General features: G+C 37.9%; 1 protein-coding gene across 1 annotated transcript in view; it reads right to left on the bottom strand.

The window, feature by feature from the left end:
• The window catches only part of CAAP1 (caspase activity and apoptosis inhibitor 1), an 84,637-nt gene that overhangs the window by 39,412 nt on the left and 22,345 nt on the right, over positions 1–22,880 (bottom strand). Inside the window, exon 5 of the mRNA XM_055428137.2 lies at positions 7,026–7,099. Coding sequence (XP_055284112.1) covers positions 7,026–7,099 — 74 coding nt within the window. The remainder of the gene's footprint in view (positions 1–7,025; positions 7,100–22,880) is intronic.

The following is a 22,880-nucleotide window of genomic DNA, read 5'->3' as shown; positions in this document are numbered from 1 at the left end:
AAATTTGGCATTTACCCAGAGTTGAATACTTATGTCCACACAAAAACCTGCATAAAAATGATTATAACAGCGTTAGTCATGACCGCCAAATTTGGAAGCAAGATGTCCTTCAGTAGGTGAAAGGATAAGCAAACTGCAGTACATTCATACAATGGAAGATTATTCAGCAGTAAAAGAAATGAGTTATCAAATCATAAAAAGGCACAGAACAATCTTAAATGTGTATTGCTGAGTGAAAAAAGCCAATCTACAAAAACTATGTATTATATGAGCTCAGCTGAATGACATTTCAGAAAAGACAAAAACTACAGAGACAGTAAAAAGGTGGGTGGTTGCCAGGAGTCTAGGGAGGAAAGAGAAAAACGGAATGAATAGGTGAAACTATCCTGAATGATACTATCATGATACTATCATCAGTTCAGTTCAGTTCAGTCGCTCAGTCGTGACCGACTCTTTGCGACCCCGTGAATCACAGCACGCCAGGCCTCCCTGTTCATCACCAACTCCCGGAGTTCACTCAAACTCATGTCCATGGAGTCGGTGATGCCATCCAGCCATCTCATTCTCTGTCGTCCCCTTCTCCTCCCGCCCCCAATCCTTCCCAGCATCAGTCTTTTCCAGTGAGTCAACTCGTCGCGTGAGGTGGCCAAAGTATTGGAGTTTCAGCTTTAGCATCATAGAAGTTACCAAAACTCATAGCAGGTACAGCACAAAGAATGAACCCTAATGTAAACTATGGACTTTAGTTAGTGATAATGTATTAATATTGCTGCATCAATTGTAACAAATTTACCACACTAATGCAAGATAATATGGGAAACTGGAAGAACTGCTAAGTGGATATACAGGAGTTCTGTAGTTTCCACTCAATTTTTTAATAAATCTAAAGACATTCCAAAAAATTTTTAAGTATTACTTTTCAAAAATAAAGTTTGTTAACTACAAGCTTATTATGTATCAACTATATGATATAGCAACCAAAACTGCTAATTATATCATAGGCTATGGATGCTAGGTAAATAAAAAGTTCAGAACCTGCTGACAAAATCTGATTTCAAGCCTAGTATTTACTATCTTCCCTTTGGGAGGAGAGCTTTTATATAAGGAGTTAACTTTTTCCAATGAACTGAATGAGAATATAATGATCAAAAAGCACAGAGGATCCAAAGGGGATTCAAACATCTAAGGAGGTTTGGCATATGTGAACTCCAAAGTAGCTGGAGAGAGACACTTCCTCACAGTGTGTCTAGAATACTGTCAAACACATCACAAGATATAATGGTTAAAATGAGCACAATTTAAAGAAACATGGAAACAAACATTTCTCTCAAAATTCTGAATCCAAGTCTTCATAATTTCATTCTTGATAAAACACACACAGAGCATTACACATCCCATAACCTTGTCAGTTTACTTTAAAAAAAAAGAAAAGAAATACAGAAAAGTCTCACATTTAAATTCAACAGGGGGCCTTCAAAAGGTACAGGAAGAGTATGGGCTAATCTGCCATATAAAATGTAATTTTCACCCTTTCATTTAACTACTACTCATAGAAAGAGACAAATTAAAAAGCAGGGAGGATCATGTTTGGTGTCACTGCTGGTAATAACTTGTGAAAAAGCTCAAAGGAATGAGAAAAGAGATGTAAATTCTTAAGCCACACTGATGGTTATCCCACAATCTCTTCTTACTTCACCAATCACTGAACTGGATATCATTTCCCCAGAACAATTTTTTTTTTTTTTAATCTTTAAAGAAGTTAACTCGTGTTGAGAAGCCACATTCTGTGAATACTCATTTGTTAGAGCCAGTCAAGGGGATAATCAAGGGCTAGGAGGAAAGGAATTAGACTCTAACTTTGAAAACAAACCAGCAGTACAAGTGTACACATGCTTTCTGCTTTCAACTCCACAACAGGCTTGCAACACTTTCTTTTCAGTCTCCCCTCAGCTCTCTAACATGCCTGCCTGCAACTGTGGTCTTCAAATGAAGAGGCTGTGCAGAGTTCATTTGCCAAACCAGGGATTTCTTCACATAAAGCTTTTGGCCTATAAATGCTACTTTATTAACTGATGATCTCCATTCTCTCTTCCTTTACTGAGCAATAAAAGTCTCTGATGACAGTTTTCTCATTGTCTTTCAGTTTTTTATAACTTGTACTTAAAGGGTTGTGAAGTTCTTTTCAGCAAAAATCAACCCCTTTTGTAAGTGCAAGTTCATTTCTTTATTCTTTTCTATTCTAGCTCCCCTCCGTACCTACCTTCGCTTCCCCTAGAGCAGTATCACCTCAGAACAACAACAACAACAAAAGCAGTAAGAACAAAAATTAGCTGAGTTTTTCTATTTACTCTTACCTTAAGGATTCAAATAGTCTTCTACAGTTTTTTTGTTTAGTATCTTTGCTAAACAATGGGAAAATCTCATATCACATTTAATTTTTTAGAAGTAATAAATGAACACTATGGTCACCATCAATCCTTAATAACAGCCTAAAAGAGTCACCTCTCAACTTCATTGTTTACATAAACCTATCAGTGAAAACATTTTTCAGTACCTGTCCCACTACACACACATAAAATTTATTTTTACTTATAAATTAATACATAATTGATATGAACTATAATAATTACTAAATTTAACTGAAAATTTTTAAAGGAAGAAATTTAAATATATTCGTTTTTATGTATTTATTCACTTTAAAATTTCTAGTATTTTCATTTTATATTCTCAGGGAGTGTGTATAAATATAATTTGTTGACCAGCAGTCTGAAAGCCTGAAAATATCTAAATTTCATCACATGGTTTAACCACTGTGAACAATTTTTCCCTATTAAAGTCTACTTTTCAAATTCTTGAAGCTCTCAACAAGGTAAATTCTTAAAGCTTATCATTCACTAACTCCTGAATTAGAAGGCCAAAATATAATTGCGTGAGAGGACTACATTAATTTAAAATAAAAAGGGAGAAGACTTGTGTCTAATCATAATAAAGTCTGTGTGCATTTTTCTGTGTGTTTGCATGTCTTTCTCTAATAGATAAGAGGAATAATTTTCACATGAGAAAGTTGATCTAAAAGATGCAGAGTAAAATGCAGTCAATGTCTTATTAATTTTGACCATTTTATATACCATGTGGTTACATTACCTATTTTTATAACTGTATTCAAATGAATGTATTTGGAAACCATCATACAGCTTAAAAGACTAAAAATCAAGCATGTTTTTTTCTAACAGAAAAATGGAGACAGAGAAAAGATTGTATATCTCATTATTCTTCCATTAAACAATAAAACAGTTATTAACACTCTTCACAAGTGCCAACACTGCACTAGGCACTGGTCTTTAGAAAATCTGATAGAAGGGAACTTCAAGATTAAGGTCAAACATCCAAACGTTTAAACACTACTTGAATCTTCTCTACAGCAGCACCACCAAGTGGCCATTTGTGTAACTTGTGTGAAAACACCTTCAGCAATATGGATGTATCAGAAAGCAGAATGCATTTTCTGATCCATCTGACTATTTGAAATAAGCAAACTGAACCAACCATATCTAATAATAACCTTATCTACTAGCCCTACTTTTATTCTCTATTAGAACAAACCTAATCAGTCTTCTACATAGCAGCCTTTCAAATATTTTAAAGGAACTACTATAAATCTCAACTCCTCTTCATCCTAAATATAAATTTTAAATTAGCTATTTAATCATGTAGAGTTAAAAAAAAAATTCTCATAACAACTTCCAAGAAGGAACACAAACATAAGAGCTAAATTCTTGAAGTTACAAAGGAGAATAAATTGCAAAATTACACATACTCCAGCTATAAACTTTAAAGCAACAATTTAAATTGCTTTAATATTACTAAATATCTTAAATTTATTTATAGATAAATATATGAGAGTTCATTAATATTAGCAAAGATCTGTTTTATATTTTTAAAATATTTTCAATGTATTAAATAACTGTGACACGCAGACAGAGAACAGACTCGTGGACACAGCAGGAAAAGGCAAGGCTGGGATGATTAGAGAGAGCAGCACTGAACCATACAGGTTACCATATGTGAAACACACAGCTAGTGGGAAGCTGCTGTGCAACACAGGGAGCTCAACCTGGTGCTCTGTGACAACCCGGGGTGGGGGCGGGGAGCAGGGTGTGGGTGGGAGGCTCAAGAGTCAAGAGGGAGGGGATATACACATACCTATGCCTGATTCATGCTGTTATATGGCAGAAACCAATACAACACTGTAAAGCAATTATCCCCCAATTTTAAAAAAGGCAAAGAAAGAAACTGTAAAGCACATAAACTGAAAACTAAATATCTTTGACAAATAGCAGTTGCATTTTTTTAACTGTAGCACAAATGACCAATTTAGAAAATTTATACAAACCATTCTTCTACCCTTTTGCTAAAAATGATTTACAACACTAATCCTAATACTATTTTACTACGGTATCAATCAACTGGATTATATTTACATTTCAATGTTTTCTCAGTGAAGGCAGAAGTTAGTGTACAGTCTGATACTCATCTTCAGCACAGCCAGTTTCATAAATGAATTTCCTATCAACAAGATAAATAATACCATACTAGACAAAGAAATGCCAATTTCAATTTACCTAATTCACAGTTACTATTTCTCAATATTGAGTATTTCAGAAGCTGAAAAAACTGAAAAGATAATTTAAATAACTTGCCAATATCACATACTATTAATAGGGCATAATAATAAGATTTATTTTATCCTGAAAGAGCAATGAGAAAATTCAATGCTGCTTTATATTTTGGTCTACTGAACAGTTACTTGAATACTAAAAAAGCTTCAATGAATTTTCTTAAATGGTCAAGCCATTAAATAAAATGACAATGCATTCACAAGGAGAATTATGTTCTGTTTTTATTAACCATCTGTGAGCAAAAATAGAAAGTTAGAGCTAACAAATCACTTTTAAAAAACTGCATATTAAAAATAGACAATATTAGTCCATTCAGAAAAAAGGCAATCTTTACTGAGCCTACCAGAATTTCTGTCTCCTGGGGTACCTCAACTTCTTGGGTAACTCCCATCAAGTTATACTTACTCTCTGGTTCGGATTTCAATTTTACTAACATTCGTCTGTAAGGTGTTCCACATAATTGAATCTTCTAAATAATTTATAATATACCCCATTATGCAACAAAATTTAAAATTTTAACCATTTCATAGGCATTTGTCTAAAAGACTTGACTTATTTTCCTGTTTTCTGAAAGGAGCTGAAAAGTAACCATTTTCTATCAATTCAGTCATAGTATGCACACGAACAGTACTGCACAATGGTCCTGCTGGGCTTGGATCTCCTGTTTCCTCGCCCCTGCTGGCTGTCACTTACTGATGACTGTGTTCCTCACGTTTCTGATGCTGAGGTGAGAACCTAAGAGTGTCTATCAAGGCTCCTGAGCATTAAAAACTGGGCTTTGTGGTATCTGGCTACTGAGTTATTTTTCTCTCCTTCTTTGCCTCCATCGGTAATTTTCAAATGACTGAAGTTACCATTAAAAAGAAAAAGACACAGCAAAACAGGCTGCTGGCACCAGGAAGGAAATTCTGTTTAAGAGAGCTCCAGGTGCCGGACCAAGGGAGCAGAAAAACCCCTCCCCTTAGAGCGTGGCACTAATTTGTACAATGGGGTCTCCATTCCTTTTTCCCTGGGAATGAGAATCAACCTGCCCATTCTGAACTTTTCCATCCCTTATATGACATTCTTTTCTCCACAGATAATCTAGTAACAGTCTCCACACCACCTGCTCATTAAATGCAAAAACGGAAACAAAGGCAGAAACAACAGCAGTGTTGTCAAAATACACACAGGGTACAAGAGTTAAATGATTATGACTACATTATATGAAAATGATGTGTGCTTAGCATGTATTTATACATGACAAATATAAATAAAACTATGAATCTGAGTTTATGCCTGTGGGGAGGCTAAAAAGAAGCAAGAATATACTGAGAAGAAGTAAGAATAAAAAGATATAATTTTGTCTGGCTATTGAAGAAGTTAACACAACAGGACTTCTGAAAAGCATTGGAATACTCAAAATCATCGGAAATATATATAAATGCAAGAGGACATAAGTTAGAATTATAGAAAACTTAAGATTTTGTTCTTTCTACATGCAAATTGAAAGAATCACAAAATTAACCAACTTTTTTTCCCCTTTCTTAATTAAGTGTTGGTAATACAGACCACAGCTTAAAAGAAGAAATTCTGCCTGAATAAACTGATGACCTGTATCTCTCTACCAAGGAAGTTCTTATGACTCAAAGTTTTAGAGAAACTATTCTAAGCCATCAAAGATTAGCTGCCTATAAAATAAACAACATAACCCTTTTGGCCGCAACGGACTCTCATGGCTCTGAAGTAATTTTATCAGGAAAATGGAAAAATGTGAGGTAGTCTTTGAAGAACTAATAAAAATTTATTTTTACATTCAATTTTCCCTACCAGGCATGAGGAAAAAGCAAACAAAAAGACATCTAATATATTAGCCCTACTGATCTACCTGGCTTGAATAAACAACACATACCACTTTACTTGTGTTACAGAAGTTACTGATTTGTAGAAAACAATATATAAGGAAGAAAGTAAACAACAAAACATCAAGCAAAAAAAAAAAAATAGAGACAAATAATCCTATAAAACTTTTTTCCTCTACATAAAACCCACAGTTATCCAGTCAACATATCTACAGTATCCTGCAGCTAAGAGTATAAATATATTATTGAATTAAAACTTTTCAAAATGATACCTTGCTGATGGCATTTGTAACCATATATTACTAAGGCAGAACCACTCCAATACCCAAAGGGATCATGAAATAAAGGATGTATTCCTTACTCTTGACCTCAGACCAAATAAATTATTTTCTTTCCCTATTTATAAAACGAGGGAAAACTAGAAGACTATGAAAATTTATTATTGGTAAAGTGCTTATAATTTTCAGGCAAACGTTTCAGAAAAAGTCAAGTATGTGATCCATACCTTGTTTTAATTCCAAACCTTCAGGTTGCTTGTTCTCTCTCAGGGATGAAGTAGAATCTACACAGCTGTCTTGTCTGAGGAATGAAAGTAAATAAAAACAACTTTTTAAACAATATTCAAGGTCCTAGAATTAAGTTATACACTTGAAAAGACACAATGAATCCTTCTCAGTCCCCAGGGTACCATTTAGTACACTCTGGAGACAGAAACATGTATACAAGTGTCAGAAGTAGCAGCTACAAACTACTACAATTTAAGTAGTGTACTTCTTTGTAAAATCAAAGAGCAAACCTGAAAAGAATACCAAGGTAATTTTTTCCCCTTTCCAATACTCTGCAGGGTAGCTAATGGGAGAAATCTAACTCACAGAAGAATCCAATAATTTTTCAAGTTCAACTGTTAAATTTAATGGGCACTTTGGCATTCAAATCATTTTACAGTCATCTAATTTCATACCTCAAATGCTTTGATGTTTACAGTACGTGGGCAATATATATTTTATTTGTAATATACATATGTAATCAAAGTAAATGGATTATGTTTAAGATGCCACTAAAAAGTTCTTGATCCACTATGTTCTGCAAAAGACCTCAACTAATACTTTTTCTTAGAGAGGAATGTACCATCTTTATACTGATGTTACAAATACTTTTCAGAAAGTCAAGAAATTAACTATTATGAATACTCAAAATGACTATTTTCTTTAAAATATGTGTCTATCATCTTCTGAGAATTTTTATACATACTCTAAGACTAACAAACTAAAAATATCTAAGAAAGTTACCTATTCACAAAACTTTATATTCACTTAATAATAAATTCCTCAAATAACTAAAGTATAAAGATGTGATTATTTCTCTGAGAAGTTTACAATTTTCTTTCCAGCCAACACATTTGGCTCTTTTAAGTTTATTTTGTATTGAAATTTTTCTAATAAGTACAAACTCAAATAGACATTATAAAAATATTTTAATCTGGTATTAATTGTGACATGTTAGAGATTTAATATTGAGATATCTCAATTTTTTAAATTTCTTTTAGTCTAATTTCAATTTTATTCTTTCACCAGAATGACTAGCAGATCCCAAAGAGGATATCAACAAGACTCCATGGCAGTCTGGGGACAGATTAAATGCCAATACACTACATAAAAAGCTTTGCATAAATAAAGTTAAAATATGCCACCTCAAGTCTTACATCAAATTAGATTTTCTCTACTAGGAACCTTATTTCTAAGTATATTCCTTTAGAGAAAATGTTTGTTTGCTCTTAAACTTGAATGGCATTTATTTCTCTTCTAAACACATACACCTAATTTTTTAAAAATTACTTGAACAAAACCATAAAGTAACATCACCATTAAAAGCACCTTTAGTTAGTTAGTTCAGTCACTCAGTCATGTCCGACTCTTTGTAACCCCATGAATCATAGCACGCCAGGCCTCCCTGTCCATCACCAACTCCTTAGGTATACACAAGACCTTAATATACAGAACATGACTCACGTAAAATTACACCTGAGAATGTATAATCTGTATCATGAGGAATCATCAGACAAAGCCAAAGTAGGAATAAGTAATATTCTATTAAAAGTGGGAAGGGAAGTTAAAGTCAACATTATAAAATACAAAGATAGGCTGTGGAAACATTCCAGGTTAAAGGGAGCTAAAGAGTAGTGACAATTAAATGTTACAACTGATGTGAGGCTCCTCAACTAAAGTGGAAAAACATTATAAAGGATATTACTGAGTCAAGAGACAAATGGAAATACTGATGGCAGATTCGACAAAACTAATTTATCAACGTTAATTTGCTAAAGCTGAATTTACTGAAGTTAACAATATAGTGTGGTTATATGAAAAAGAATATCACTATTCTTAGGAAAAAATGCAATGCAGTATTTAGAGGTAAAATGTCATGATGTATGTTCAGTTCAGTTCAGTTCAGTCGCTCAGTCGTGTCCGACTCTCTGCGACCCCATGAATCACAGCACGCCAGGCCTCCCTGTCCATCACCAACTCCCGGAGTTCACCCAAACTCTTGTCCATAGAGTCAGTGATGCCATCCAGCCATCTCATTCTCTGTCGTCCCCTTCTCCTCCCGCCCCCAACCTTTCCCAGCATCAGAGTCTTTTCCAGTGAATCAACTCGTCGCATGAGGTACTCAGCTTTAAATGTTTCAGAAGGAAATACACAAGTATATAAACAGCATATGTGCAATGGGATAAAATATTAATAACAGATAAATACAGGTAAAGCACACACGTATACTTCTTATATTATTATTCTTATTCCTGCAACATTTTAATAACTCTTACATTTTTCCAAGTAAAAATTAATTAAGCAATGAAATTATTTTATGAATTATTCTTTATTTTCTCTGTGAAAGCTCCTTGAATCACCTTCAGATAAAACTAGACCCCTCAATAAAGACTATCTGCTGTCATAAACAATTTCTTTTACTGCTCAAAGTGAAACTTTTATAATGTTCTTTTTTTCTTAAGTTGGATTTGATCTGGCTGTTGAAGAAAGTCACCAAAAAAAAAAAAAAAAACACACAAACAGACAGTAGAGGCAGTACACCGCCTTGTGGCTGAAGAGTGAAAAGCTAGATGCTTTTGCATCAGTATCATCTGAAACTGAAAAAAATTCCAGACACAGATCAACAACTAATACTACCATATACATTCAGAGTTCTGTAATACAATTTAGAGATTTTCACTGAAGAATATAAAAGGCAAGATAGAAACAAAATAGGAAATGTCTTAAAGTAGAAGAAAATTATGTGTACATACATCTTATTTCCAGCTTTAGGAAAATAAAAAATGCCATCCCCAGATGATAAAACATACTAAGTGTCAAAGGTAGGAAAACCAGAGGAATTGCAATTTATATTTAAATGGTATTTAAATATTTCTATCAAACACTTTAAAACCATGTCAGAATTTTATGACAACTGGAGAGAGAGGAGGTAAAGGAGGGACGGAAGGAACGCATGGCTGGCGTGAGTTTAAGAATTTCGCAATGCTTCCTGCATTCTTTTCCACGAAGAAAAAAGAAAGGCAGTTTTAATTGTCCCAGTTCTCTTCTGTCATCTGCAGTGCTCCTTAAAGCAGCTTAATATACAGTCTTGGCCCTGAATTATAAGAGAGCCCTATGCCTATCCTTGGGATTTGTTCTCAAACCAACATCAGTCCACCTTTCTTTCTTTTACCTCCAATACAGTTCTAGGCAGGATTCTTTCTTGTAACTCGAATGAGTTTGTTTTTAAATCAGAGTAATACACTGGGGAGATCTGCAGGACTTAATCAAAAAGAACCACACACGTGAATTACTAAGGTTTATCTTTCTAAAAGAGAAAAAAATCAATTTTTTTATTTTTCCAAAAGAAAAATACTGGGAAGAGACCTCAACAGAAGAATAAAGAAACAGAACTGCAATAGGATTCTTCCCGTTCTGGCAAACATCAGCTATCAATCAGGCAAACTAGCCTAGCAATAGGTATAACCCTTGGTTCGTTCCACTCTCCTAGGAGTAAAACAGAGGCTGAAAGAAGCCGGTCTACCAACTTATGAGTTTTGTACTATTAAAAATGAGACACAGGCAGAAACTAGAGTATCCAAAACAATTTTGTAAAATAACAAAGTTTAAGGATGCATACTATCACATTCAAGAGTAAAAGGCTACAGGAATTAGGACAGTAATGGTATTCAGTTCAGTTCAGTTCAGTCAGTCGTGTCCGACTCTTTGCAACCCCATGAATCACAGCACGCCAGGCCTCCCTGTCCATCACCAACTCCCAGAGTTCACTCAAACTCATGTCCATCGAGTCGGTGATGCCATCCAGCCATCTCATTCTCTGTCGTCCCCTTCTCCTCCTGCCCTCAATCCCTCCCAGCATCAGAGTCTTTTCCAGTGAGTCAACTCGTCGCATGAGGTGGCCTTTAGAGAAAGGATAAACATCTAAATTAACAAAACAGAAGAGAGTCCAGAAACAGATCTAACACATATATATATGGTCAATAGTTGAAAATAACATAAATGTATACCACAGCTCTGTAGGTCAGAAGTCTGGGCAGGGTCTCACTGCACTAAAATCAAAGTCCCTACAGACAACTGCCTTTGTTTCTGGAGGCTCTAGGGAAGAATTCATTCCCTGCTCGTTTGGGCTGTCAGTTCCCTGATATGCTAGGACCAAAGTCCCTGCTGCCTTGCTGGTTGCCAGCTTCCAGTCAAGGTCCTCTCATGGCACATCTCTTTGACCTACTCTTCTTTCCCTTTAAATTACTCAATGTGAAGAGAACTGGGAAAATCTAAATAATTCAGAATAATCTCCCCATCTCAAAGTCCTTAACCTTAACCAAATCTGCAAAATCCTCTTTGTCAGTATACAAAACTAAGACATTCTCAGGTTCTGTACAAAAAAGATCTTCACGACCAAGATAGTCACGATAACGTGATCACTGACCTAGAGACAGACATCTTGGAATGTGAAGTCAAATGGGCCTTAGAAAGCATCACTACGAACAAAGCTAGTGGAGGTGAGAGAATTCCAGTTGAGCTATTTCAAATCTTGAAAAATGATGCTGTGAAAGTGCTGCACTCAATATGCCAGCAAATTTGGAAAACTCAGCAGTGGCCACAGGACTGGAAAAGGTCAGTCTTCATTCCAATCCCAAAGAAAGGCAATGCCAAAGAATGCTCAAACTACCGCACAATTGCACTCATCTCACACGCTAGCAAAGTGATGCTCAAAATTCTCCAAGCCAGGCTTCAGCAATATGTGAACCGTAAACTCCCAGATGTTCAAGCAGGTTTTAGAAAAGGCAGCAGCACCAGAGATCAAATTGCCAACATCCGCTGGATCATGGAGAAAGCCAGAGAGTTCCAGAAAAACATCTATTTCTGCTTCATTGACTATGCCAAAGCCTTTGACTGTGTGGATCACAATAAACTGTGGAACATTCTGAAAGAGATGGGAATCCCAGACCACCTGACCTGCCTCTTGAGAAACCTGTATGCAGGTCAGGAAGCAACAGTCAGAACTGTACATGGAACAACAGACTGGTTCCAAATAGGAAAAGGAGTACGTCCAGGCTGTATATTGTCACCTTGCTTATTGACCTTCTATGCAGAGTACATCATGAGGAACGCTGGGCTGGAAGAAGCACAAGCTGGAATCAAGATTGCCGGGAGAAATATCAATAACCTCAGATATGCAGATGACACTACCCTTATGGCAGAAAGTGAAGAGGAACTCAAAAGCCTCTTGATGAAAGTGAAAGAGGAGAGTGAAAAGGTTGGCTTTAAGCTCAACATTCAGAAAACAAACATCATGGCATCTGGTCCCATCACTTCATGGGAAATAGATGGAAAAACAGTGGAAACAGTGTCAGACTTCATTTTTTGGGGCTCCAAAATCACTGCAGATGCTGATTGCAGCCATGAAATTAAAAGACGCTTACTCCTTAGAAGGAAAGTTATGACCAACCTTGATAGTATATTAAAAAGCAGAGACATTACTTTGCCAACAAAGGTCCGTCTAGTCAAGGCTATGGTTTTTCCAGTGGTCATGTATGGATGTGAGAGTTGGACTGTGAAGGAAGCTGATCGCCAGAGAATTGATGCTTTTGAACTGTGGTGTTGGAGAAGACTTGAGAGTTCCTTGTACCGCACGGAGATCCAACCAGTCCATTCTAAGGGAGATCGATCCTGGGTGTTCACTGGAAGGACTGATGCTAAAGCTGAAACTGCAATACTTTGGCCACCTCATGCGACGAGTTGACTCACTGGAAAAGACTCTGATGCTAGGAAGGGTTGGGGGTGGGAGGAGAAGGGGACGACCGAGGATGAGATGGCTGGATGGCATCACCGACTCTGTGGACTTGAGTATGAGTGAGCTCCGGGAGTTGGTGATGGACAGGGAGGCCTGGCGTGCTGTGATTCATGGGGTCACGGAGAGTCGGACACGACTGAGCGACTGAACTGACTGATAGACCAGAGAGTCATTTTTCTGCCTACTATATGGCCTCAGCTGGACAAAGGGTAACAAACTATGGTACATCCACACAGTGGAATACCAACTACCCATCAAGGAAAAGGAAGGAACTACTGAGACACACAGCAACATAAACAAACCTCAATTGCATTATGCTGAGTAAAAGAACCCAGGCTCAAAAGGCTATATACTGCACTGATCTATATGACATTTTGGAAAAAGAAATAGTATAAGGACAAAAATCAGATCATGGTTGTTAAGGGTTGGAGACAGGAGAACAAGCGGACTACAAAGAGTCATGGGGGAAATTCTGAGTGTGATGGAGGGGTCTTATTGTGGCTGCGATGGTAGATAAATTTCCCACATAACTATATAATTTTTTTTAATGAATTTTGTTTTAAATTACACTTTTAATATTTTTCAAATTGGGGTATTGCCAAGTCTTAGAACAAGTTCACAAAAATGAAATCACATAGTGCTCAAATGTAACCCTCGAACAACACGGAATGGAGCAAAACTATTTTTCTCAAAGGGCCTTTTCCAAACAGCAAATTAATCCATACCTCTAATGTTTCCCTCAGCAAGCTCATTACTCAAGATAGCAAAATTCAACCCTTGTTTCCATTTCCATTCCCCAAATAATGTAATTCTAAAAATCAGTTACCATACTCCAGTTTCTCTGATCCATGATTCTCTAAGAATTTGTTCTATAAATTAGCTCTACAATTATAAGTTTTATAAATAAGGCAGTTCTCTAAAAGGGGGGCTATATTCTATACAAAAGTGACTAAAGGGAACAGAGGTTCTCCTCTTTCTTGTATCCCTATACTCCTGCTTTCAAGCCTTTCCAGTTTTAAGTTGTATGAGATCACTTTGTAAGTGATTTAAAGGGGTACAAGAAGGATTTGGAAATATTCTACTAATATTAAATCTGTAGTCATAGCCAAGCTTTAAGTCACAATATTGTCAATGATTAGTAGCATTTTCTGTGAAGGTTTTCTGAAAAACTTATCCTTTAGTTTCGATATGCTGCCTAAGGATCACAGCCTATTAGCAATTTAAAAGGATATAAGTGGGAGAGGGTGAGGGTGGGATGATTTGAGAGAATAGCGTTGAAACACGTATATTATCATATGTGAAACGAATTGCCTGTCCAAGTTCGATGCATGATACACGATGCTCGGGGCTGGTGTACTGCGATGAACCAGAGGGATGGGATGTGGAGGGAGGTGGAGGGGGGTTCAGGATGGGGAACAAATGTACACCCGGGGCAGATTCATGTCAGTGTATGGCAAAACCAATAAAATAATGTAAAGTAAAAATAAAATAAAACTCAATATTCAAAAAACTAAAAAATATATATATATATATGAAAAACAGTGTTTTTTTAACTACAAGAAAGTTATTTGTAATGAAATTTGAGAGATAACTGGGGGTGGTGGTAAAAAAATAAATAAATAAATAAAAGGACTTAAGGACATAAGTCAGTCAGTCAGTCAGTTCAGTCGCTCAGTCATGTCCGACTCTTTGCGACCCCATGAATCACAGCACGACAGGCCTCCCTGTCCACCACCAACTCCCGGAATTCACTCAAACTCATGTCCATCGAGTCGGTGATGACATCCAGCCATCTCATTCTCTGTCATCCCCGTCTCCTCCCGCCCACAATCCTTCCAAGCATCAGAGGCTTTTCCAGTGAGTCAACTCGTCGCATGAGGTGGCCAAAGTATTGGAGTTTCAGCTTTAGCATCAGTCCTTCCAATGAACACCTAGGATTGATCTCCTTTAGAATGGATTGGTTGGATCTCCTTGCAGTCCAAGGGACTCTCAAGAGTCTTCTCCAGCACCACACTTCAAAAGCATCCATTCTTCGGCGATCAGCTTTCTTCACAGTCCAACTCTCACACCCATACATGACCACTGGAAAAACCATAGCCTTGACTAGACGGACCTTGGTTGGCAAAGTAACGTCTCTGCTTTTTAATATACTATTAAGGTTGGTCATAACTTTCCTTCCAAGGAGTAAGCGTCTTTTAATTTCATGGCTGCAATCAGCATCCGCAGTGCTAACATCCGCTGGATCATGGAGAAAGCAAGAGAGTTCCAGAAAAACATCTATTTCTGCTTCATTGACTATGCCAAAGCCTTTGACTGTGTGGATCACAATAAACTGTGGAACATTCTGAAAGAGATGGGAATCCCAGACCACCTGACCTGCCTCTTGAGAAACCTGTATGCAGGTCAGGAAGCAACAGTTAGAACTGGACATGGAACAACAGACTGGTTCCAAGTAGGAAAAGGTGTACGTCAAGGTTGTATATTGTCACCTTGCTTATTTAACTTATATGCAGAGTACATCATGAGGAACGCTGGGCTGGAAGAAGCACAAGCTGGAATCAAGATTGCTGGGAGAAATATCAATAACCTCAGATATGCAGATGACACTACCCTTATGGCAGAAAGTGAAGAGGAACTCAAAAGCCTCTTGATGAAAGTGAAACAGGAGAGTGAAAAGGTTGGCTTGAAGCTCAACATTCAGAAAACAAACATCATGGCATCTGGTCCCATCACTTCATGGGAAATAGATGGAAAAACAGTGGAAACAGTGTCAGACTTTATTTTTTTGGGCTCCAAAATCACTGCAGATGCTGATTGCAGCCATGAAATTAAAAGACGCTTGCTCCTTGGAAGGACAGCTATGACCAACCTTGATAGTATATTAAAAAGCAGAGACATTACTTTGCCAACCAAGGTCCGTCTAGTCAAGGCTATGGTTTTTCCCGTGGTCATGTATGGATCTGAGAGTTGGACTGTGAAGAAAGCTGATCGCCGAAGAATTGATGCTTTTGAACTGTGGTGTTGGAGAAGACTCTTGAGAGTCCCTTATACTGCAAGGAGATCCAACCAGTCCATTCTAAAGGAGATCAATCCTGGGTGTTCATTGGAGGGACTGATGCTAAAGCTGAAACTGCAATACTTTGGCCACCTCATGCGACGAGTTGACTCACTGGAAAAGACTCTGATGCTGGGAAAGGTTGGGGGCGGGAGGAGAAGGGGACGACGGAGAATGAGATGGCTGGATGCCATCACCGACTCTGTGGACATGAGTTTGAGTGTACTCCGGGAGTTGGTGATGGACAGGGAGGCCTGGCGTGCTGTGATTCATGGGGTCGCGGAGAGTCGGACACGACTGAGCGACTGAACTGAACTGAACTGAGTGATTTTGGAGCCCAAAAAAATAGTCTGACACTGTTTCCACTGTTTCCCCATCTATTTCCCATGAAGTGATGGGACCAGATGCCATGATGTTTGTTTTCTGAATGTTGAGCTTCAAGCCAACCTTTTCACTCTCCTCTTTCACTTTCATCAAGAGGCTTTTGAGTCCCTCTTCACTTTCTGCCATAAGGGTGGTGTCATCTGCATATCTGAGGTTATTGATATTTCTCCCAGCAATCTTGATTCCAGCTTGTGCTTCCTCCAGCCCAACGTTCCTCATGATGTACTCTGCATATAAGTTAAATAAGCAAGGTGACAATATACAGCCTTGATATACTCCTTTTCCTATTTGGAACCAGTCTGTTGTTCCATGTAGAGTTCTGACTATTGCTTCCTGACCTGCATACAGGTTTCTCAAGAGGCAGGTCAGGTGGTCTGGGATTCCCATCTCTTTCAGAATGTTCCACAGTTTATTGTGATCCACACAGTCAAAGGCTTTGGCATAGTCAATGAAGCAGAAATAGATGTTTTTCTGGAACTCTCTGGCTTTCTCCATGATCCAGCGGATGTTGGCAATTTGATCTCTGGTGCCTCTGCCTTTTCTAAAATCTGCTTGAACATCTGGGCGTTCACGGTTCACATATTGCTGAAGCCTGGCTTGGAGAATTTTGAGCATGACTTTACTAGCGTGTGAGATGAGTGCAAATGTAGGGGACAGGTAATCAATGCTCTTTAGAATACATACTGAGTTTAAAATAACTGAGCATAATGATGGGTGTAAAGAAAACAAAGACCTGGACTGTACAAATAAATAAATAACTGAGCAAAGAGTAATGACAATTTAACAAATTGATCGCATTTGTGGGGGAAAAAAATCCTTCTATGCTTTAAAATATGTATACAATATTTTCTCTTAAACTATTTTTGTAATAAATGAAAAAGTTTGAAACTTGTAAGTAATAAATTGTTTTCTAAAAAGGCAGTTAACAGTAAAAAAATAATAATTAAAAATAACAATGAGTTATTTTGCTTTCTTTAGGGTTTCATAAAAAGAATTTGGGGAAGGGAATTCCCAATACTCATCAAGGTAAAGTGGAATTTTAAGAATAGTGATTGTTACAAATTCAAAGTTAAAAATTCTAGAGCAAAAACAGAAACATTTTTTCACTGCTTCTTAACAAGTACTATTCTAAGTGTTTTACAATTTTTTTCTGATTTAATCATCATTACAATCATATGAGTAGGTACTGATGTTACTCCTATTGTCCAAATAAAGTAATTCAGGCCCAGAAAGGTTAAGTAACTTGGCAAAAGTCAGAGATACAGTAAGTTGTGGAGGTCTGCTGTTAAAAATGCAGGTTTAGTTTAACTCGAGAACCTTCATTTTTTTACATTTATGCAGACTTTCTCCTACGTAAAGATATAGTTCTCCAAGTGGTAATACTAAAAATTTTAAGTAGTCATTATCTATATCTCAAAGTATCAAGTCAGTTTTCATTCAAAATTTGACCCCAAGCTTCACAGGAAAATACTTATTTCTACTGGCAAAACTAAGATATGCTATTAAACCAAGATGGAATTACTATTTTACAGTGGAAATTTTCAATGAAAAGACAGACAAGAGCAATAACAACTGGTAACCAAGTATTGGGAGGGGGCATTAGAGGGCTGACACACTGAAATCATAACCACAAAAAACTAGTTGATCTGATCATATGGACCACAGCCCTGTCTAACTCAATGAAACTAAGCCATGCCGTGTGGGGCCACCCAAGACGGACGGGTCATGGTGAAGAGGTCTGACAGAATGTGGTCCACTGGAGAAGGGAATGGCAAACCACTTCAGTATACTTGCCTTAAGAACCCCATTAACAGTATCAAAAGGCAAAATGATAGGACACTGAATGAGGAATTCCCTAGGTTGGTAGTTGTCCAGTATGCTACTGGAGATCAGTGGAGAAATAACTTCAGAAAGACTGAAGGGATGGAGCCAAAGTGAAACAAATACCCAGTTGTGGATGGGACTGATGATAGAAGCAAGGTCTGATGCTGTAAGAGCAATATTGCATAGGAACCTGGAACGTTAGGTCCATGAATCAAGGCAAATTGGAAGAGGTCAAACAGGAGATGGCAAGAGTGAACATAGACATTCTAGGAATCAGTGAACTAAAATGGACTGGAATGGGTGAATTTAACTCAGATGACCATTATATCTACTACTGTGGGCAGGAATCCCTTAGAAGAAATGGAGTAGCCATCATGGTCAACAAAAGAGTCCGAAATGCAGTACTTGGATGCAATCTTAAAAACGATAGAATGATTTCTGTTCGTTTCCAAGGCAAACCATTCAATATTACAGTAATCCAAGTCTATGCCCCAACCAGTAATGCTGAAGTTGAATAGTTCTATGAAGACCTACAAGACCTTTTAGAACTAACACCCAAAAAAGATGTCCTTTTCATTATAGGGGACTAGAATGCAAAAGTAGGAAGTCAAGAAACACCTGGAGTAACAGGCAAATTTGGCCTTGGAGCACGAAATGAAGCAGGGCAAAGGCTAATAGTTTTGCCAAGAGAACGCACTGGTCACAGCAAACACCCTCTTCCAACAACACAAGAGAAGACTCTACACATGGACATCACCAGATGGTCAACACCGAAATCAGATTGATTATATTCTTTGCAGCCAAAGATGGAGAAGTTGTATACAGTTAGCAAAAACAAGACCAGGAGCTGACTGTGGCTCAGATCATGAACTCCTTATTGCCAAATTCAGACTTAAATTGAAAAAAGTAGGGAAAACCAGTAGACCATTCAGATATGACCTAAATCAAATCCCTTATGACTATACAGTGGAAGTGAGAAATAGATTTAAGGAACTAGATCTGATGAACTATGGACAGAGGTTCGTGACATTGTTCAGGAGACAGGGACCAAGACCATACCCATGGAAAAGAAACGCAAAAAAGGAAAATGGCTGTCTGAGGAGGCCTTACAAATAGCTGTGAAAAGAAAAGAAGTGAAAAGCAAAGGAGAAAAGGAAAGATAGAAGCATCTGAATGCAGAGTTCCAAAGAATAGCTAGGAGAGACAAGAATGCCTTCCTCAGCGATCAGTGCAAAGAAATAGCGGAAAACAAGAGAATAGGAAAAACGAGATCTTTTCAAGAAAATTAGAGATATCAAGGGAACATTTCATGCAAAGATGGGCTCGATAAAGGACAGAAATGGTATGGACGTAACAGAAGCAGAAGATATTAAGAAGAGGTGGCAAGAATACACAGAAGAACTGTACAAAAAAGATCTTCACGACAAATATAATCACGATGGCGTGATCACTCACCTGGAACCAGACATCTTGAAATGTGAAGTCAAGTGGGCCTTAGAGAGCATCACTACGAACAAAGCTAGTGGAGGTGATGGAATTCCAATTGAGCTATTTCAAATCCTGAAAGATGATGCTGTGAAAGGGCTGCACTCAATATGCCAGCAAATTTGGAAAATTCAGCAATGGCCACAGGACTGGAAAAGGTCAGTTTTCATTCCAATCCCAAAGAAAGGCAATGCCAAAGAATGCTCAAACTACCGCACAATTGCACTCATCTCACATGCTAGTAAAGTCATGCTCAAAATTCTCCAAGCTATCCTTCAGCAATATGTGAATCGTGAACTTCCAGATGTTCAAGCAGGTTTTGGAAAAGGCAGCAGCACCAGAGATCAAATTGCCAACATCCGCTGGATCATGGAGAAAGCAAGAGAGTTCCAGAAAAACATCTATTTCTGCTTCATTGACTATGCCAAAGCCTTTGACTGTGTGGATCACAATAAACTGTGGAACATTCTGAAAGAGATGGGAATCCCAGACCACCTGACCTGCCTCTTGAGAAACCTGTATGCAGGTCAGGAAGCAATAGTTAGAACTGGACATGGAACAACAGACTGGTTCCAAATAGGAAAAGAAGTACATCAAGGCTGTATATTGTCACCTTGCTTATTTAACTTATATGCAGAGTACATCATGAGGAACGCTGGGCTGGAAGAAGCACAAGCTGGAATCAAGATTGCTGGGAGAAATATCAATAACCTCAGATATGCAGATGACACCACCCTCATGGCAGAAAGTGAAGAGGAACTCAAAAGCCTCTTGATGAAAGTGAAAGAGGAGAGTGAAAAGGTGGGCTTGAAGCTCAACATTCAGAAAACATACATCATGGCATCTGGTCCCATCACTTCATGGGAAATAGATGGGAAAACAGTGGAAGCAGTGTCAGACTTCATTTTTTTGGGCTCCAAAACCACTGTAGATGCTGATTGCAGCCATAAAATTAAAGGCACTTACTCCTTGGAAGGAAAGTTATGACCAACCTTGATAGTATATTAAAAAGCAGAGACGTTACTTTGCCAACCAAGGTCCATCTAGTCAAGGCTATGGTTTTTCCCGTGGTCATGTATGGATGTGAGAGTTGGACTGTGAGGAAAGCTGATCGCCAAAGAATTGATGCTTTTGTAGTGTGGTGCTGGAGAAGACTCTTGAGAGTCCCTTGGACTGCAAGGAGATCCAACCAGTTCATTCTAAAGGAGATCAATCCTGGGTATTCATTGGAAGGACTTATGCTAAAGCTGAAACTCCAATACTTTGGCCACCTCATGCGACGAGTTGACTCACTGGAAAAGAGTCTGATGCTAGGAGGGATTGGGGGTAGGAGGAGACGGGGATGACGGAGAATGAGATGGCTGGATTGGCATCACCTACTCGATGGACGTGAGTCTGAGTGAACTCCGGGAGTTGGTGGTGGACAGGGAGGCCTGGCGTGCTGTGGTTCATGGGGTCGCAAAGAGTCGGACACAACTAAGCGACTGAACTGAACCAAGAATAAATCCCAAATGAATCAAACATTTCAATATTTTAAAAAACCATAAAGTACCAGAAGAATGAAAAATACTTTTTATAATTTCAGAACGGAGAAGACCTTTCCTAAATATAAAACCCGAAAACCATAAAAGCTTGATAAAATCAGGCTATATAAACCTGAAATACTTATACATGTGCAAAAATAAATAAATAAATGAATAAAAGCTATAAGCAAAGTAAAGCAACAGCAAAAAAAGAAAAAAAACCAAACAATTGCAACCCAAATCACAAACAATGGACTATTAAAAAAGACTAAAACCCTCTACCCACATACACACAAAAGGTAAAAAAATGACAAAGAGCTCATAGGAAAAGGAAGCTCAAACAGCTCTGCAACATACAGAAAGACAGTCAATTTCACTCACAGTAAGAGACAGCTTAGTTGGTAAAGAATCTGCCTGCAATGCAGGAGACCTGGGTTCGATTCCTGGGTCAGGAAGATCCCCTGGAGAAGGGATAGGCTACCCACTCCAGTATTCTTGGGCTTCCCTTGTGGTTCAGCTGGTAAAGAATCTGCCCACAATGCGGGACACCTGGGTTCAATCCCTGGGTTGGGACAAGCCCATGGAGAAGGGAAAGGCCACCCACTCCAGTATTCTGGCCTGGAGAATTCCATGGACTGTATAGTCCACGGGGCCGTTGAGAGTCGGACACAACTGAGTGACTTTCAGTTCACTTCTCACTTCACTTCACGAGATTACAGATTAAAATTCCCAATGCAGCGCTGGTGGTATAGTGGTGAGAATTTTACCTAACAGATGAACAGCCATCAAAATGTCAGATAACATCATACTAGCTAAAGTATATGAAAACATATACTCCACATTTGTGGGGACAGGTATAAATTAGTTTAAACTCTGTGAAAGTCAATTATGGCAGTTACCTATTAAAGTTTCAAATGCCCAAACATCTAATCCAACAATTTACAGGTATTTATATAATCACTGAAAAACATGATTACTTACATACAGATATATTCATACCATATGTAGTAACAAAAGATGGTAACCACTTAAATGTCCATTGACAAACTTTTGCTGTATCCAACAGTGGAATAGTACACAGATGTATGTGTGTATACATATATACATGTATGTGTGTATATGTATGTATACACACACATGTACAGGAAGCCTTATACGCACTAAGTAAAACAAAATCCAAGAAAAGGCATACTATTAAATGGAAAAGATTTAATGAAAAAGGTACGGAACAATTTGTACAGTACGCTACAATTTATGTAAGAAGAAAAAATATATATACACTTATACATTTGTAAATGTACAGAATATCTCAGGGAGGATACACAAGAAACTGGTTTATTGTGGTTGCCTATAGGAGGGCATTCAGAATGGGAAACAGAAAAAAGAGTGAGACTCATTTTCACTGCTGCTGCTACTGCTAAGTCACGTCAGTTGTGTCCGACTCTATGCAACCCCATAGACGGCAGCCCACCAGGCTCCTCTGTCCCTGGGATTTTCCAGGCAAGAACAATGGAATGGGTTGCCATTTCATTCTCCAATGCATGAAAGTGAAAGTGAAGTCGCTCAGTCGTGTCCAACTCTTAGCGACCCCATGAACTGCAACCTACCAGGCTCCTCCATCCAAGGGAGTCTCCAGGCAAAAGAGTACTGGAGTGGGGTGCCATTGCCTTCTCCGAATTTTCACAGTATACTTTTAAAAATTATACTATCTACATGTGCATTCAAATAAACAAGCTGTTAAATAGCAGAC

This window comes from Moschus berezovskii, chromosome 7, assembly GCF_049115385.1.
Source record: "Moschus berezovskii isolate FMDL1 chromosome 7, NW_MosBer_1.0, whole genome shotgun sequence".
NCBI lineage: Eukaryota > Metazoa > Chordata > Mammalia > Artiodactyla > Moschidae > Moschus > Moschus berezovskii.
The sequence above is the reverse complement of the archived record's forward strand: the minus strand, read 5'-3'. Positions and strand labels throughout refer to the sequence as shown.